General features: G+C 46.5%; 1 protein-coding gene across 29 annotated transcripts in view; it reads left to right on the plus strand.

The window, feature by feature from the left end:
* The window catches only part of SRPK2 (SRSF protein kinase 2), a 289,404-nt gene that overhangs the window by 193,153 nt on the left and 77,630 nt on the right, over positions 1-18,621 (plus strand). For 25 of the 29 annotated variants that reach the window (XM_051849713.2, XM_051849720.2, XM_070071180.1 and 22 more), the window contains one exon: positions 8,857-9,011. In XM_051849713.2, the coding sequence (XP_051705673.1) occupies positions 8,857-9,011 (155 nt within the window). Of the gene's footprint in view, positions 1-8,354; positions 8,390-8,856; positions 9,012-18,621 lie in introns of all 29 variants that reach the window. The other 4 variants (XM_051849704.2, XM_051849706.2, XM_070071175.1 and 1 more) reach the window with 1 other exon arrangement.

Raw genomic sequence — 18,621 nt, forward strand, 5'->3', positions numbered from 1 at the left:
GAGCAGGTATACTTGCAAAACAAAATGTGAGGCAGGTAAGCCTGTAAAGCAGTTTCAGTTTTTACAGTATAACATTAAAAGAAAAACGCTTTATAGCACTGTTTAGAGTAATGATTATATATTTGTATATTATGTGCGACAAAATAAATATAATTCTCAGATAGGCATTGTAGCACAGCCAGTTAAGCCACAGCCTGTGTCACCAGCATTCTCGTATGGGCACAGGTTCAAGTCCTGGCTACTCTGCTTATGATCCAGCTCTTTGGAAATACACCTGGGGAAGCAGCAGAAGATGGGCCCCTGCCATGCATGAAAACTTGGATGGAGTTCAGGCTCTGGCTTCAGCCTGGACCAGTCCCGGCTGGTGCAGCCATCTGGGGAGTGAACCAACAGGTAGAAAATTCCTTTCTTACTGTCTCTCTGTAACTCTGCCTTTCAAATATATTTAATCTTTTTTTTTAAAGAATATAAATGTAGTTCTTTGTGAAAAGATACAAGTGATTATTCTTTTTTATTTTTATTTTTATTTTATTTTATTTATTTTTACAGGCAGAGTAGACAGTGAGAGAGAGAGTGACAGAGAGAAAGGTCTTCCTTTGCCGTTGGTTCACCCTCCAATGGCTGCCGTGGCCAGCGCACTGTAGCCGGCGCACCACGCTGATCTGAAGCCAGGAGCCAGGTGCTTCTCCTGGTCTCCATGTGGGTGCAGGGCCCAAGCACTTGGGCCATCTTCCACTGCACTCCCAGGCCACAGCAGAGAGCTGGCCTGGAAGAGGGGCAACCGGGACAGAATCCGGCGCCCCGACCGGGACTAGAGCCCGGTGTGCTGGTGCTGCAGGTGAAGGATTAGCCTATTGAGCCGCGGCGCCGGCCCCCATTTTACTTTTGGAAGAACTAAATACTGCTTTTTTTTTTTTTTTTTTTTTTAGGGTAGAGTTACAGAGAGAGAGAGAGAGAAGTCTTCTATCTGTTGGTTTACTTCTCAAATGGCCTCAACAGCTGAGGCTGGCCAATAGCCAGGAACCAGGAGCCAGGAGCTTCTTCCAGATTTCCCATGTGGGTGGCAGGGGCCCAAACACTTGGGCCGTCTTTGGCTGCTTTCCTAAGCCATTGGTGGGGAGCTGGATCAGAAGTAGAGCAGCTAGCACTAAAACTGGTGGCCATATGGGATGCCAGTGCTTCTGGTGATGGCTTTTAACCTGCTACACCACAGCACCGGCCCCCTTAATATTACTTTTTACCATGAGTATAAATGGGCAGTTGTAGAAGAGTTTGTACATATAAATTGCATAAATCTAATGTTAGATATTTCCAATTTTTCTTAGAGGCTGTATTAGTCTACTTTTTGTTACTTTAGGTAAAATACTTGAGAGGAGCTTCTTGAGGAAAACAGGGTTTATTTCCACTTACAGCTTGGTTATAGTTCAGGATCAGGTGATCTATAGCAGGGTGTCTGTTGAGGCTGGTCAGGGAAACCATCACATGGTGAGCCAGGAAGCTGAGAGAAAGAATCTCTAGAATGAACTTGAACTCAAATAACCTACCCTCTTACAAGAACCAGCATCCGAGGACATGACTCCAGGGACCCCAGCACCTCCCACCAGATCCTTCCTCTTTGATAACATAATTTGTTCAAGTCCCCACACTTAATCCTCAGTCATTTACATTAAGAAATCAGTATTGAGGGGCCGGCACCGTGTCGCAGTAGGTTAATCCTCTGCCTGCGGCTCCGGCATCCCATATGGGTGCCAGTTCTAGTCCCTGGCTGCTCCTCTTCCAATGCAGCTCTCTGCTGTGGCCTGGGAAAGCAGTAGAAAATGGCCCTGGTCCTTGGGACCCTGTACCCACGTGAGGGACCAGGAAGAGGCCCCTGGCCCCTGGCTTCGGAACTGCGCAGCTCCAGCCATGGCTGCCATTTGGGGAGTGAACTAATGGAAGGAAGACCTTTCTCTCTGTCTCTCTCTCACTGCCTGTAACTCTACCTCTCAAATAAATAAATAAAAATCTTAAAGAGATTAGTTTAAAAAAAGAGAAAAAAATCAGTGTTGAAACAGCACCTGTTTTTTTGGAGACAAGTCCTACTTGGCCCGTAACAGAAGCATATACTGTGGCTGGGGTGAGTGTGATACAGCAGGTTAATCTGTGGTTTGGGTTGTCCACATCCCATATTGGAATGGCTGGGTTGAGTCCCAGCTGCTTTCACACATCCAAATCAGTTTCCTACTAAAGTGCAGCCTGAGAGGCAGCAGTTGATGGCCCAAGTGCTTGCGTTGCTGCCACCCATGTGGGAGACCAGATGGAATTTCTGGCTCCTAGCTTTGACCTGGCCCAGACCTGATTGTTGTGACCATTTGAAGAGTGAACCAGTGTATGAAAGATCTCTCCTGTCTCTCTCTCTTTTTTTTTATTTTTTTTTTTTTATTTTTGTCAGGCAGAGTGGACAGTGAGAGAGAGAGACAGACAGAAAGGTCTTCCGTTGCCGTTGGTTCACTCTCCAATGGCTGCTGCGGCCAGCGCACCACACTGATCCGAAGCCGGGAGCCAGGTGCTTTTCCTGGTCTCCCATGGGGTTCAGGGCCCAAGCACTTGGGCCATCCTCCACTGTACTCCCGGGCCACAGCAGGGAGCTGGACTGGTAGAGGGGCAACCGGGACAGAATCCGGTGCCCTGACTGGGACTAGAACCCGGGGTGCTGGCGCTGCAAGGCGGAGGATTAGGCTATTGAGCCGCTGCGCTGGCCCTGCCAATACTTTTCTCATATCAGTTTGCCTTTCAAATAAATAAATTAATTAAAAAAATCCTTTAAAATATTATGTAGATTTTTTTCTTTTTTTTCAAAAAAGCTTTTGAGGTATAACTGACATAATACATGTTTACTCATTTAAAATATACAATAAGGGGCTGGCACTGTGGCGTGGGTTAAGCCTCTGTGTGCAGTGCTAGCATCCCATATGGGCACTGCTTTGAGTCCCAGCTGCTTCACTTCTGACCCAGCTCCTTGCTAATACACTCGAAAAGCAGTAGAAGGTGGCCCAAGTCCTTGGGCTCTTGCACCCATGCAGGAGACCTCGAAGAAGCTCCGGGCTCCTGGCTTTGGATTGTCCCAGCTCCAGCCCTTGCAGCCATTTGTGGAGTGAGCTAGCAGATGGAGGATCTCTCTCTCTCTCTTTCTCCCTCTAACTCTGCCTTTCAAATAATAATAAAATATTTAAATAAATAAAGTATACAATTCACTGGCTTTTATTATGTTCATAGAACTATAAAACCATCACACATAGCACTGTTTTAATCTCTCCTAAACCCCATACCTATTAGCAGGCAGTCTTCATTATTTCTATCTCCCTCTTCACCTGTCAGCATTTAGCAACTGCTAATGTACTGTCTACATAAATTTGTTCTGGTCATTTGTTTATAAAATGGAATCATATGACCTGTGGTCTTTTGTGATTGGCATATTTTAATCAGACTTACTTATTTGTTCATTCATTTGTTGTTCAGAGGGAAAGAGAGAGCCAAGAGTCAGACAGTGCTCTCTTCCACTGGTTTGCTCCTTAAATGCTCACAAATTCTGGGACTGGGCTGGGACTGAAGCTGAAGCCAGGTCTCACATGTGGATGACAAACATCTAAGAATATGAACAATCATCACCTGCTGCCCCCAGATGGAGCCGGGCCTTGAATCCAGGCACTGCACTGTGGGAGGTGGGTGTCTTTACTGCTAGACCACATGCCTGGCCCCTGATGACCTTGTTGTTTTAGTATCCTTGCTGAAAACATTTTGGGTCCTTCCTTTACCATGGCTGCTTGTAATTTCCTCGTTATTCCTACATGAATAACTTTGACAGTTTTTGTTAGGAGTAATGGAAGTTACCTCTTTTTAAAAATCTGCGAATATACTTCCTGATTGCATACTTGGTGGAAAAGCTTGTCACCTTTTGATCTTTCTGACAGTTGAGATTTAATTGGCCTGCGTGGTCAGGGAGTCTGAGACTTACTAAGCCATCTGGGCTGCTCAGCAGAAAATTAAAGAGTTAAGAGAGAAATGAAGAGTATGTTGGGCTGGCGCCACGGCTCACTAGGCTAATCCTCTGCCTGCGGCACTGGCACTTCGGGTTCTAGTCCCGGTTGGGGCACCAGATTCTGTCCCTGTTGCTCCTCTTCCAGGCCAGCTCTCTGCTGTGACCCGGGAGTGCAGTGGAGGATGGCCCAAGTTCTTGGGCCCTGCACCTGCATGGGAGACCAGGAGAAGCACCTAGCTCCTGGCTTCAGATCGGCACAGCTTGCTGGCCGTAACGGCCATTTGGGAGGTGAACCAACGTAAAGAAAGACCTGTCTCTGTCTCTCTCTCACTCTCTCACTGTCTGACTCTGCCTGTCAAAAAAAAAAAAAAGAAAAGAAAAAGAAATGATGAGTGTTTTGAGGCTTTTTAAAGGAAAGGGAATGGGGCTGAGAATGGAATCTTCCCCATCACCGCTCTAGTCTTTGTTTGCAGTAAAGCTGTGTGTAGCAAGTGCCACTGGAGCAGTGGTTCTCAGCGTGATTTTGCCCTCCAAGTGGCCATTTGTCAGTGCCTGGAGGATGTTTGCTGATCCCAACCGAACAAGGGTGTGTACGCACTTCAGACTTACATGGAGTTTCTGGCTCCTGGCTTCAGACATGCAGTGTTAGAGGCCAGGGTGCTGCCTAGGCATCCCGCGATGCTCTAAACAGCCTCAACAATGACTATCCAGTGCAAATGTCAGTGGTGCCAAGCGCGATGGTGGCCTGCACCAGTGGAACAAGATTCCCCTTTCTTCTCTATTCATTGAATAGTTTCTACAGTGACTACAGTGTTCTAAATGCAGAAAATGAGCTCATATTTTTTTCCTATCTAAAATGTGTACTTCAGGTAGAAGTAGGCAATGTTCATATTGGAGTGTACTTTAAAAAGTAAAAGATAAATTTACTTTTGTATAAAGATAGTTTTGAAATCCATGCATATTAGAGGTTTTCAGAAAGTTTATAAAAATGTGTATTATGAAAAACACTGCGTGGATTTCTGATTTTTGCCAAAATAAACCTCTTTAATTCCATGCCCCCCCCCCTTTTTAAGGGTTTATTTGTTTATTTGAAAGAGACACAGAGAAAGGATGTGGGGGGTTGGGGGAGATCTTCCATCTGCTGTTTCACTGCGCAAATGGCCACAATGGCCAAGGCTGGGATAGGCTAAAACCAGGAGCCAGGAGCTTCTTCAGGGTCTCCCACTTGGGTGCAGGGGCCTAAGTACTTGGACCATGTTCCGATGCTTTCCCGGGCTTATTAGCAGGGAGCTGGATTGAAAGTGGAGCAGCTGGCACCATATTGGATGCTGGCACTGCAGACAGTGGCTTTACCAGCTATGCCACAACACCGGTCCCAGTGATCTTTCTTTAATATGCTAAGAGTTTTTTGGTCATTTGGCCTCTTTTTTTTTTAATTCCATTTTTCTATCCACTTTATGAAGCATCCTTGTATGTCTAATTGAGTTAGTTTGTTGGAGTCTGTCCACATTACTGAACAAGTAGTGCATGCGTCGGGGAGCCCATCTCAACCTTCTGTTTCCTATGAGGAAGTGGAAAACTGGTGTAAGTCTTCGCTTGCCCCCTCTGCGGAACTCTGTTTTGCTTGGGTACATTCTACTATCAGTAAATGCACATATGCAAGGTTGCCAGAGAGATGATGGCACATCCATAAGTTCTGCTGGGATTTTCGGTTGTATTGTCGAAGTGATGTGTGTGTTTCTGATTTTTCCTCTTCATTGCTTCGAGTGATGAGTGGTTAACTCTTGTTAGACCCTCTGAGTGAGGATGCTAACACGTCGAGAGGCACACCCCAAAGACTCAGAGTCCAGACCAGCTGATGCAAAAGCAAGAGGATTTATTCGGCGTCTGCGCAGACGGGCCTCCTAAACTCGGGAGTCCAGAGAGCGCCCCCAGCACAAAGCCACACGGTTTATATACCCGCAGCGACCAATCAAAAGCACTATAGTGTCCATGCACACAGCAGTCCAATCCGTGAGCTGATCATGTGAAAGGCTTGTGTCTTCTAGCCAATCAGCTACGGGATCACATGGGAGGCATGCACCTCGTCTCCATTTTGTTGTTTACTTCTTTAGCAGTTCCTTTCCCTGTCAGCGTCATCTTTTTTTTTTTTTTTTTTTTTTTTTTTTTGACAGGCAGAGTGGACAGTGAGAGAGAGAGACAGAGAGAAAGGTCTTCCTTTTGCCGTTGGTTCACCCTCCAATGGCCGCCGCGGCTGGCGCGCTGCGGCCAGCGCACCGCGCTGATCCGATGGCAGGAGCCAGGAGCCAGGTGCTTTTTCTGGTCTCCCATGGGGTGCAGGGCCCAAGCACCTGGGCCATCCTCCACTACACTCCCTGGTCACAGCAGAGGGCTGGCCTGGAAGAGGGGCAACCGGGACAGAATCCGGCGCCCCGACCGGGACTAGAACCCGGTGTGCCGGCGCCGCTAGGCGGAGGATTAGCCTAGTGAGCCGCGGCGCCGGCCGTCATCTTGTTCACCCTGAGGGGGACGACGTCTCGCTCCCTTCGTTCCCCTGGAGGGAGAGCAGCGTCCCGCTTCCCACACTGTTACTTGAGTATTAGGAGGCATACAAACTGGGTTAGGTCTTAGCACAGCCCGGCACAAGTGTCACAGCTAGCTAAGCATAGGGTCCCTTATTTTATAACTGCACCTAATTTTAGCTTTGGGGGAAAAAGTTTAGGGCTGTAATTTTAAACTTTAATTTTTATTTGGGGTAAAGGTGACTTCTTGTTTTTAAGGGTATTGGCTTAGGTCACTCCATCTTGGTTTGATTTTTTAGGTTCTTCACTCTGAGGGTGGTTCTGTGTGTCACACCACACTCCTGATGTCTGTTACCCAGGGAGCTATAATTTTGAGTCTTCATAATTTCTAGAGAGTAGAAATCAATACAAATCATTTTCAGCTTATAAACACCCTTGCCTTTAAGATTACCTATTGTGTGCGATCCCTGCTCCTTCCTCATGGTATTTAATGTGTCTAGCAGCTTCCATCCCTACCCCCACTTTCTTGGTTGATTGTGGCAGTTTGTTTTTTATAGACAGGCTGCACATGGCAAGTAATGGTGCCGAAGGCAGTGTAGTGGAGGCTGTTGGGGGCTCTCACATTTGGCAGAGTTAGAGATCCAACTTAGAAAAGGGCAGCGGTTATGATCGCTCCTCTGGCTCTGTCAGCTAATTATGGCAGCTGCAGATGAACCTATACTCCTGTGACAGCTGACTTCAGGGTTCTGGGCCTGGAGAAGTGAGCTTTTACAAGGAGAGAAAGGACCTAGACCCAGCCTTCCTCCATCATACAGGGAGTAGCAGTGGCTCAACAGGACATTCAGGTGTTTTTAGAAAGAGAGTGCATACTGGGAAGGCCAGCAACAACAAAAAGTCCACACCAGTGCCACTGGGATTCCCCTTGCTCTCCACCACTGGAGCCCCAGCTTCCTCCTGCTGATACCGCCTCTGGTCATACCCCATCAGCCCCACTCTCCCCTGCCATAGGCATTCCTTTGCCTGCTGTTTACCTACACAGCAGTGGCCATTTCACACAGGGCAGTTGGTGGTCTCATTAGGAGGACAGCGTAAGGGTGGGAATAGCTTCTGGATTTCAAGTTGAGACTTCTGGTTCGTGTTTCTCTGTTGGGACAGAAGTAGCAGTTAACTTTCGCAGTAAGTGAAAGTTTGATTTTACAGAATCCCATTATGAATGTGTTACTTCTAAGCCAATGTATTTAATGTATGTGTGAGTTATTCTGGATATCTCAAGGTTTGTATCTTTGAGACCTCAGCTTATTTTTTTCTTTTCGTTTCAAGAATATGAGGGGCGGTGCTGTGGTGTAGCTGGTTAAACCTCTGGCATGCAGCCCCGGCATCCCATAAGGGGACCAGTTCAAGTCCTGGCTGCTCCACTCCCGATCCAGCCTCTCTGCTATGGTCTGGTAAAGCAGTAGAAAATAGCCCAAGTGCTTGGGCCCACACACCTCCATGGGAGACCTGCAAGAAGCTCCTGGTTCCTGGCTTCGAATAGGCTCAGCTCCTCCTTTGGAGCCATTTGGAGAGGGAACCAGCTGATGGAAGACTGACCTCCCCCCGGTCCCCCTACCCCGTGTGTGTGTGTGTGTGTGTGTGTGTGTGTGTGTGTGTCTGCCTCTCTGTCTAACTATTTCAAATAAATAAAGATTTTTTTTAAAAAAAGAATATGCTGTGCGTCATTTAAGATTTTTGTGACAATTAGAAGTAACTGTAGCAGATGTTGTATATTGCCTGTACTTTATTTAAACCAACAGTGGGCCCTCTTTAATTTTCAGGTTTGGATAGTGTTCTTGATAAGCAGTGCTGATAGGTAACTGAATTCCTTAATGAAAATAACTATACTTTAGCTGTAGTATGTACTAATCACCTTTTATGAGTTATCCTTGAAACCTAACTTCTTTCCTACTATTTCTACAGAAAAAAGAATTCCGATTTTCAAATAACCGAAAACAAACCCCTTAATTAAAAACTGCTTGTGCCTGTTTTTGTTTGTTTTGTTTAATCTCTGTGGGATGCTTTAAAATTAATCAGGCTGTGTATCATGGGATACTCTTATCCTACTGAAATTTGGTAGTTTTGAATCTTTGAGTGGTCTCTCCCTTCCACTTGTGACTTGGCATTACTTGAATTCAGCTGAAATGAGTGAAGGGATGCTGGTTGAGACTGCTAATTCCTGTATGATGTTCTATTTTTTCTTATATTAAGAAACTCTTCAAACATGTGCATGCTGCAGGATTTACTTCTGAGTAAACAGGGGTTTTCTTTGTGCCATTTCAGGCCGGAGCCTCAGCAGAAAGCTCCTTTAGTTCCTCCGCCGCCGCCACCACCACCACCTCCGCCACCTCTGCCAGACCCCACCCCCCCAGAGCCAGAGGAAGAGATCCTGGGATCAGACGATGAGGAGCAAGAGGACCCCGCAGACTACTGCAAAGGTGACTGGCTGCGCAGAAGGCAGTGCGGGCTTCCTTTCTCTGCCGGGCTACTCAGTAGCCTGTGGGAAACTGAATGAGGCACATTAGTGGTGCCAGCTGACCTTGGTCTTTATTCAATTAACCTCCTTGGTTCAATACCGTTTTAAATTCTGAGACCATCCCTTTTAGAATGGTACCAGAAAATGTAGGAGATATGGGAGAAAATTGTAAGATACAAAAAACAGGTCCATATGAGGGTACTTTAAAAAAGTTTGTGGAAAATGACATCAAAAGCTAAGTTTATTTTGGCATGAAAATTTTTTAAATCCTTGCATACAAGGTGTCTTCAAAAAGTTTGTGGAAAATGTGTATTATGAAATAATGCACGAACTTTTTGAACTAGCCTTGTCTGCAGATATACTTTTGGTTTCGTTGTAATTCCAAAGATATTTAATATGTTACAGTTAAAGATGGAGGACAGAGTGAGCTGCCTGCATGGGGAGTGCAGGGTGCCAGGCTCCCAAGGCGGGTAATGACAACTGCTGGGCACTGTGTTTAACATTCAGTTTTCTGACTCTTGGGCCTAAAAGAAACTGTTCCTTTCTCTGCATAGCGTTGAATGACATAGTGTTCATTGTCTTTAGAAAGAAAACTCGCATGTTTGTTTACACAGAGAGACTTTTTCCTGGCATTGTACTTAAGAAGAAAGACATTCTGTGAGTTCTATTATTGTGTGACATAGTGGATTATGTTTTCCAACATGATTTCACAGAGGACATAGAAACCATTCAAGTGGGAATGTGCTTGTTCATGCTTCGTAAAGACCAAGAGTATATAAAGTCTTGAAGGGTGGGCGTGTCCTGTGATGGTTATTGGGAATGATGCTGTCTAGACACCATCCTTCTTGTAGACTGGACTCAGAATCTAGGAGAAAGGGAAGTTGTCTATTCAGATGGCTGTTTGTTACTTAGTTTACTTGTCTGGAGATTTTTGAGCAATTGGGGAAGTAGTTTATTTGTTACAGATTATAAAACAATATAAATAAGATTTTGTGTAGTGTTATGAATAGGTGGAAAGGGGCCAGCATTGTGGCATATAACAGGTAAAGCTGCTGCCTGCAATATTGGCATCCCATATGGATGCAAGTTCAAGTCCCAGCTGGTCCACTTTTGATGCAGCTCCCTGCTTACGGCCTGAGAAAAACAGTAAAAGCCCAAGGGTTCCTGGCACCCATGTAGGTGACCTGCGTGAAGGTCCTGGTTCTTAGCTGTAGCGTGGTCCAGCACTGGCTGTTGTGGCCGTCTGGGAAGTGAACCAGAAGATGGAAGATCTCTCTCTCTCTCTCTCTCTCCCCAGCTCCTTCCTTGTAACTTTAACTTTCAAAATAAATTAAAAAATCCTTTTTAAAAAGAATTTACTTATTTGAGAAGTCGAGTTATAGAGATAGAAAGGCCCTCCATCTGCTGGTCCACTCCCAAAATGGTCGCAATGGCCAGAGCTGTGCTGATCTGAAGCCAGGAGCCAGGAGCTTCCCCTGGGTCACCCACGCTGGTGTAGAGACCCAAGCACTTGTGCCGTCTTCCACTGCTTTCCCAGGCTATCAGCATTGAAGTGGATCAGAAGAGGAGCAGTTGGGATACCAACTGGCACCCATATAGGATGTCTGTGCTACAGGCAAAATCTTAGCTCACTATGCCACAATGCTGGCCCCAGATCCTTTTTTTTTTTTTTTTTTTTAAAGAAAATATGCCAGAAGATGCACATAAGTTCAAGCTGTAAAGCATTGATGAGTCTTTGGGTCTGTGATATTTTAGCAATCTGTCATGTTTCTACTATATGAAGGTCGTTTGTGTGTTGGGTAAGAATGATGTATTTTGAATTATCTGCCAAGAAGAAGAGAAAGTCACTCTACTGTGAACGTCTAAGAACTCGGCTTCCACTCTAACCTGATTCTTGTGTGGATGGAGTTGTGTCAACTCCCGAATGAACACTTTCTGCAAGAAGGCCTGGTTCCTTTTGATGAAGAGTAATATTTAGAAGGAAGATCTGGATATCATGTATGCCTGTTGCTATTGGGGTAATAGTAATTTCCCTCGTAATAATAGTAACCATTAATGTTGCTTCCAGATCTTGGGTCAGAGCTAGTGATTTGTATATTTTCTCTTTCCGTTTATATTTGTATATTAAAATGTTCAAGTTTAGTCTGAAATCTTTGATTCCACTCTAGTAGAGGGTCAGCCCAGTGTCCTCTCCTTCTGTGTTTGTGCTTTCTTCCTTTGATGGTAAGAGTCCAGGCCCTCCTTGTGGCATTTTGTTTGCTTGGTTCATTTCCCATGTGTGAGGCGCCACCAGTCACTGTCTCTGCCATTCCTCTGACCCCTCTCCCTGGCCCCCTCTCTTAGCTGTGCTTTCTGACACCACTTTGCTGACTGATTCTGCTAATGGCTTTGGCTAAATTATCCCAAAATTGGAGGGATGTCTTTTCCAGGCTGGGACCGTTTTACTTTTTTTTTTTTTTTTTTTTTGACAGGCAGAGTTAAACAGAGAGAGAGAGAGAGAGAGAGAGAGAGAGAGAAAGGTCTTCCTTCCATTGGTTCACCCCACAAATGGCTGCTACGGCCGGCGTGCTGTGCCGATCCAAAGCCAGGGGCCAGGTGCTTCCTCCTGGTCTCCCACGCGGGTGCAGGCGCCCAAGCACTTGGGCCATCCTCCACTGCCTTCCCGGGCCACAGCAGAGAGCTGGCCTGGAAGAGGAGCAACCGGGACAAAATCCGGCACCCCGATCGGGATTAGAACCCAGGGTACTGGCGCTGCAGGCGGAGGATTAGCCTTGTGAGCAGCGGCGCCGGCCTGGGACCGTGTTTACTTAGTCTGAGGTGTCTCCTTTGTTCCCTTCCACTTCATGTGTTCTCTTGTTTTTTATTTTTTATTTTTTAATTGATTTATTTATTTGAAAGAGTTACACAGAGCAGAGGCAGAGAGAGAGAGGTCTTCCACTCGATGGTTCACTCCCCAATTGGCTGCAATGCCGGAGCTGCGCCGATCTGGAGCCAGGAGCTTCTTCCAGGTCTCCCATGTGGGTGCAGGGGCCCAAGGATTTGGGCCATCTTCTGCTGCTTTCCCAGTCCATAGCAGAGAGTTGGATTGGAAGTGGAGCAGCCCATATGGGATGCCGGTGCCTCAGGCCAGGGCGTTAACCCGCTGCGCCACAGTGCCGGCTCCCTTCTTGTTTTCTTTAACTTTATTCTTGGAGCTTGTCTGCCCTTTTCTTAGCTCTCCCAAAACATAATAAAAGATCATCACAGAATATGCCACGTACCTTTTCTCTTTACGAGAGATATTTGCTCATCATGGAAATAGAGTTGTAGGGCATGGCTGGAAGCTGCCTGGAATTCCATCTGTAGTAGCAATGGTGGCAGCCTCTGGGCTACTGCTGTTCCTGGTCATCTGTGACCAGCTATTTGCCTCCTCACGTTTCCAAGTCTCCCCTTACTCAGAACTTACAGACCGTCCACCATCCAACCAAGGCCACTGATTACTTTTTACGCTACTGGAGCCATGTGCATTGTTCCTGTTAGCTCGTTCATCATCCTCTTGGGAGGGGGCTCTTCTCCCTTCTGTGTAGCCAGCTTTTTTAATCTCAGTTCTCCAGGAGCACGGTGGGCTGGTGTCTGAGAGATTGGGTTCACAACCTGGTTCTGTCATTTCCTGGCTCTTTGTCTTTGGACAAGTTCCTTTCCCTCCAGGCTTTGGTGTTTTCCTAGTATAGTTCGTAGTGGTGTCTTACCACCTAAGATACTATACGGATCAAAGTGAGATAAACATGTGAAGGGTGTGGCATACTGCCTGATACATAGAAGGTGCTTAAAAATGTGAATTGTTTTCTTCTGCTCTGTGTCTCCTTCCATGGTTCTTCCCCCATGTGTTCTCTGCTTTGATGCAGCACCTGTTAATGCTGGATCCATTAATTCTCTAACTGCTTTCCTGTGGAAGGTATTTCCTTAGCCTCTGCAGAGACCCGTTGGCACCAACTTTTTTTGGGGTGGTGAAGGGGAAGCATAGGAGCCAGAGAGCCCTTCCCATCTTCTGGTACCTGCTACAGATGCCCGCAGTGGCCATGATCTGTCTAGGCTGAAGCTGGGAAATAATTCCAGATCTCCCATGTGTGTAGAAGGAACCCAGTTACTCAAGATAGGAGTGCTGCCTCCCAGGGTGTTCATTATCAGGAAGATGGAGTCAGGAGCAGAGCCAGGAGTTGAACCTGATACTCTGATGTGGGATATGGCTGTCTTAACCAGCATTTCAGCTGCTATGGTAATGCCTACTCCTGCCTACATTTTTTTTTTTTTTTTTTTTTTTGGACAGGCAGAGTTAGACAGTGAGAGAGAGACAGAGAGAAAGGTCTTCCTTCCGTTGCTTCACTCCCCTAATGGCCGCTACAGCTGGCGTGCTGTGCTGATCCGAAGCCCGGAGCCAGGTGTTTCCTCCTGGTCTCCCATGCGGGTGCAGGCGCCCAAGCACTTGGGCCATCCTCCACTGCCTTCCCAGGCCACAGCAGAGAGCTGGACTGGAAAAGGAGCAACCGGGACAGAATCTGGCACCCCAACAGGGACTAGAACCTGGGGTGCTGGCACCGTAGGCGGAGGATTAGCCTAGTGAGCCGCGGTGCCTGCCCCTGCCTATCTTTTTTATGTTATTTCTTTTCTGGGTCAGGAACTGTGGCAACAGATAGTGCAGTTTATTTAGATTCTACTTCGAGGCCCGGAGGATAGCAAGGGTTAGGCATAGTACATTCTAGAAACGGTCACTTCTGGAGGCCCCTGTGTAATACATGCTTTCATCGAGTTTGCACATAAAGCCTGTGTTATGGCCAGACCTTCTGCTGTGGGGAGATGTTCCAGTCCCATAGTCGCTAGTGATGCCTGGTAAACATTCCTAGTCACCACTGTAAACTCCTGAGTGGAGATCCCTGGGAGTGGGACCTGGGACTCTATGACTTAGTGAGTTCAGCAGGTGATTTTCCTGCACCTTACAGGCTGGGGTCTGCTCATCCAAGGCGGGTGCTGTTCTTCCAGAACTCCAGAGTGATGTCTAAGTGAAGTGACACTTCACTCCAGTCCAGAGTTTCAGGGGAATCATTGCTCAGAACTGCCTTATTCCTAAGTTCTTTCCAGAACCTTGAGCATATGCCTGCCACAAGGACCTGCTGCATGGTGGCTCTCGGAGTACTGCATTGTTGTACAGGCTACCTGCACTGACTACTTGTGGATTCTGTCTCACAGCTCACTGAAATCTTTCTCACACAAATTGGCACCTTTGTATGGTTTCTTTATTTGTATTATTTTTGGAGATACTGATTTCACCATTTTCTTGATCTGACTAGTTAGGATAACAGCTGTCATTTCCTTAGAAATAATTTCTTTGGCTTCCCCTCATCAAATTTTAATCAGGCCCCTCCTCTTCTTTTTTTCTTTCTTTTTTTAAGATTTTATGTTACTTGATTTGAACTGTAAACCTCCAAATGAACTGAAATAAAACTTTTTCCTCCCAAGAAACTCTGCTTGAATATTTTAGTTAAAGTAATGAAAAGCTGATTAAAACAGACACAGAAATAAGTATACAGGTCCTTCATTCGTGCCTTTCATCCTTTCAGAACTGTCCATAATGCTCCAGAATTATTTGGTATTCCACTCATTTGAGTGATAATATGGATTGTATTTGTAGAAACTTAGAGGCCGGCGCCGTGGCTCACTTGGCTAATCCTCTGCCTGCAGCACTGGCACCCCGGGTTCTAGTCCCTGTTGGGGCGCCAGGTACTAGTCCCTGGTTCTCCTCTTCCAGTCCAGCTCTCTGCTGTGGCCCGGGAAGGCAGTGGAGGATGGCCCAAGTGCTTGGGTCCCTGCACCCGCATGGGAGACCGGAGGAAGCACCCGGCTCCTGGCTTCAGATCGGCACAGCGCCGGCCGTAGCGGCCATTAGGGGAGTGAACCAACGGAAGGAAGACCTTTCTCTCTGTCTCTCTCTCGCTGTCTATAACTCTGTCAAATAAAAATAAAATTTAAAAAAAAGAAACTTAGAGACAGTGTCTTCTTCAAAAACATTAAATCAGTAATGTGAATACTTGCTAGAAACATGTCACATGACTTCCTTTCTTTTATTATGCACATTGCCTTTACCCATATGTGTCCATTTTCCATCACTGGAAACTGTAGACCGGTTGACTTTAAAGAAAAAAGTGTCTTGGCCAGGTCGAATCCCTGAGCCAGGGACTCCATCCAGGTCTCCCACATGGGTGGCAAAGGCGAAAGTATTTGGGCTGTTTTCCACTACCTCCCCAGGCACATTAGCAGGAAGATGGATTGGAAGCAGAGTACTCAGGATTTGAATTGGCACTTTGATGTGACATACTGGCTATGTACGTGGTGGCTTAACCTGCTGTACTAACTCCCTATAATGTTTAATGTTTGACTTTTAATTATTATCACAATATTTTAATCTAATTTAATTTAACTTAATTTAATTTATTTATTTTTAAAGAAAAAGCAATACCCCTTATTCAAGATTGCCTTAGAAACAGTAGTTTACAAGCATGGTTGTTGACTGTCCCACATCAGCATTCTTTGCTGTCAGGGGTTTGCTTCCCAGGGCTCATTGGTAGATATCTGGAGATTGTCTCAGTTGTCCTATCAGAGGCTGCTGCTGGCCGTCTAGTGGGTGGAGGCCTGGGTACCATTAAATGCTCCACAAAACATAGGACAGTTAGAAAGAATTACCTAGCTCCTGATGTCAGTAGTGCCAAGATTGGAAAGCTCTGTGTACAAAATGTCTGGTTTTCTTTATTAAAATGGTGTCATGTGGCACAAGTATTTTATAGAAATGTAGTCTTTAGTTTCTATCATTTTTGATATTTAAAAAGGTGACTTATTAATGCCACTTTTAGTTAAAGCTACTAATGCACACATACTTAATTTATCACTTCTTCCAAGTGTTTTTATAATTAGTTCTCTTCATTTGGCTTACTTGAAACCTTACAAAGACACTCTGCTTGTCTAAATGAACAGAGTAATAGATAACTTCGCAAGGCTTCATTTCTTTTCTTTTATGTATAGACTGAGGAAATTCTGGTTCCTGATGGACCTCTGGTGCTATAAATTGTTAAGGGTATTGATGATGCCTTGGTCTATTCATTGAGGTTTGACCATGCGTACGTTGTTTATTACAAAAAATGTAAAGGAGGAACAGCACTGCTTGCCTTTTTTTTTTTTTTTTTTTTTTTTACACAGGCAGAGTGGATAGTGAAAGAGAGACAGAGAGAAAGGTCTTCCTTTTGCCGTTGGTTCACCCTCCAATGGCCGGCGCGCTGCGGCCGGCGCACCGCGCTGATCCGAAGGCAGGAGCCAGGTGCTTCTCCTGGTCTCCCATGGGGTGCAGGGCCCAAGCACCTGGGCCATCCTCCACTGCACTCCCGGGCCATAGCAGAGAGCTGACCTGGAAGAGGGGCAACCGGGACAGAATCCAGCACCCCAACCGGGACTAGAATCCAGTGTGCCGGCGCCGCTAGGTGGAGGATTAGCCTATTGAGCCGCTGCGCCGGCCAGCACTGCTTTCTAGAGTTTATGGTCTCAAAGACTTGGGCAGTGCAAAGTAAGTGACTTTGCTTGTCTTGTTTCCATACTCAGTACCTGGATCAGAGCAGTCTGTAGTGACAGTTAATTGTGGTTCATTAATTATAATGGGAAAAAAAGAATATAGATGGGTTAAAAGAAATGACATTTTAATTTGTTGTTGGAGTCTGAAAAACAGTTCACAGAGAACTACAAGGAGGCCTTGCCAAGGGCAGGGAAGCAATTCCCTGGCTAAATGCTCTGGCAGGAAAAGGTGTCCCTGAGAAGCTGTAAATGCTTTTGTTTTCCTGACAAATGGGAGAGCCAACAGCTGGTGGTAGAAGATTAGGTTGAGAAGGAGTCTGGGGGCCGGCGACACGGCTCACTAGGCTAATCCTCCGCCTTGCGGCACCGGCACACCAGGTTCTAGTCCTGGTCGGGGCGCCGGATTCTGTCCCGGTTGCCCCTCTTCCAGGCCAGCTCTCTGCTGTGGCCAGGGAGTGCAGTGGAGGATGACCCAAGTGCTTGGGCCCTGCACCCCATGGGAGACCAGGAGAAGTACCTGCCTCCTGCCATCGGATCAGCCGATGCGCCCGCAGCAGCGCGCTGGCCTTGGCGGCCATTGGAGGGTGAACCAACGGCAAAGGAAGCCCTTTCTCTCTGTCTCTCTCTCTCACTGTCCACTCTGCCCATCAAAAAATAAATAAATAAATAAAAATGAAACAAACAAAAAAAAGAGAAGGAGTCTGGAAGCATCATGTTGACATATATCAGAAGGAGAAATTTGTAATGAAGTAAATTCTAGAAATGTGTTTTTAAAACAGAAAACTGAAAAAAAGCAGAATAGGAAAAAAATTCTTGTGCTGCGATGACCCCACCCCCTTTTAAAAGATTTATTTATTTATTGAAAGGCAGAGTTACAGAGGGGCAGAGGCAGAGAGAAAGAGAGATCTTCCTCCACTGGTTCACTCCCCAAATGGCCTCAGTGGCCAGAACTGGGCCATTCTGCAGCTGGGAGCTTCTTTGTGATCTCCCATGTAAGTGCAGGGGCCCAAGAACTTGGGCCATCTTCTACTGCTCCCCCAGGCCATAGGGGAGAGCTGGGTAGGTAGTGGAGCAGCCAGGACTCCAGCTCACACCCAAATGGGATGCTGGCCGTGCAGGTGGTGGCTTTACCCTCTATGCCACAGCCCCTGGCCCCCGGCCCCCGGCCCCCAAACCTCTCTTTGTGGTTTTTTGTTTTTTGTTTTTTTTTTTTTTTTTGGCAGAATGGGCAGTGAGAGAGAGACAGAGAGAAAGGTCTTCCTTTTGCCGTTGGTTCACCCTCCAACGGCCGCCGCGGCCGGCGTGCTGTGGCCAGCGTACCACACTGATCCAATGGCAGGAGCCAGGTGCTTCTCCTGGTCTCCCATGTGGGTGCAGGGCCCAAGCACTTAGGCCATCCTCCCCTGCACTCCAGGGCCACAGCAGAGAGCTGGTCTGGAAGAGGGGCAACTGGGACAGAATCTGGTGCCCCGACTGGGACTAGAACCTGGTGTGCCGGTGCTGCAGGCGGAGGGTTAGCCTGTTGAGCCGCGGCGCTGGCCAAACCTCTGTTTTTAAAACATCTTTTTTGCAAAAAGTACACCAAAATCTCAACATTGTGGCATGTGGTTGGCGAAGCTGAATATTTCTTAATATAGTTTCTTTCCTAGTTGTTACAGCACCATTAGCTGAAAAGACTTTACTTCCTCCATTGAATTATTTGGTGCTGTTATAAATGAGGTTACTGTGAGGGAGGGTCTGTTTGTGGACTCTTAGGTTTCATTCCTGTACAGGTCTCAACTTGCTGCTTTTTGTTTTATGGTTTATATATTTATTTGAAAGGCAGAGAGGCAGAAAGAGAGAGCGGGAGAGGTCTTTTGTCCGCTGATTGACTCCCCAGATGGCCACAATGAACAGAGCTGTGTCAATCTGAAGTCAGGAGCCTGGAGCTTCTTCCGGGTCTCCTACTCAGGTGCAGGGGCCCAAGCACTTGGGCCATCTTC

Source organism: Oryctolagus cuniculus, chromosome 3, assembly GCF_964237555.1.
Source record: "Oryctolagus cuniculus chromosome 3, mOryCun1.1, whole genome shotgun sequence".
Classification (NCBI taxonomy): domain Eukaryota; kingdom Metazoa; phylum Chordata; class Mammalia; order Lagomorpha; family Leporidae; genus Oryctolagus; species Oryctolagus cuniculus.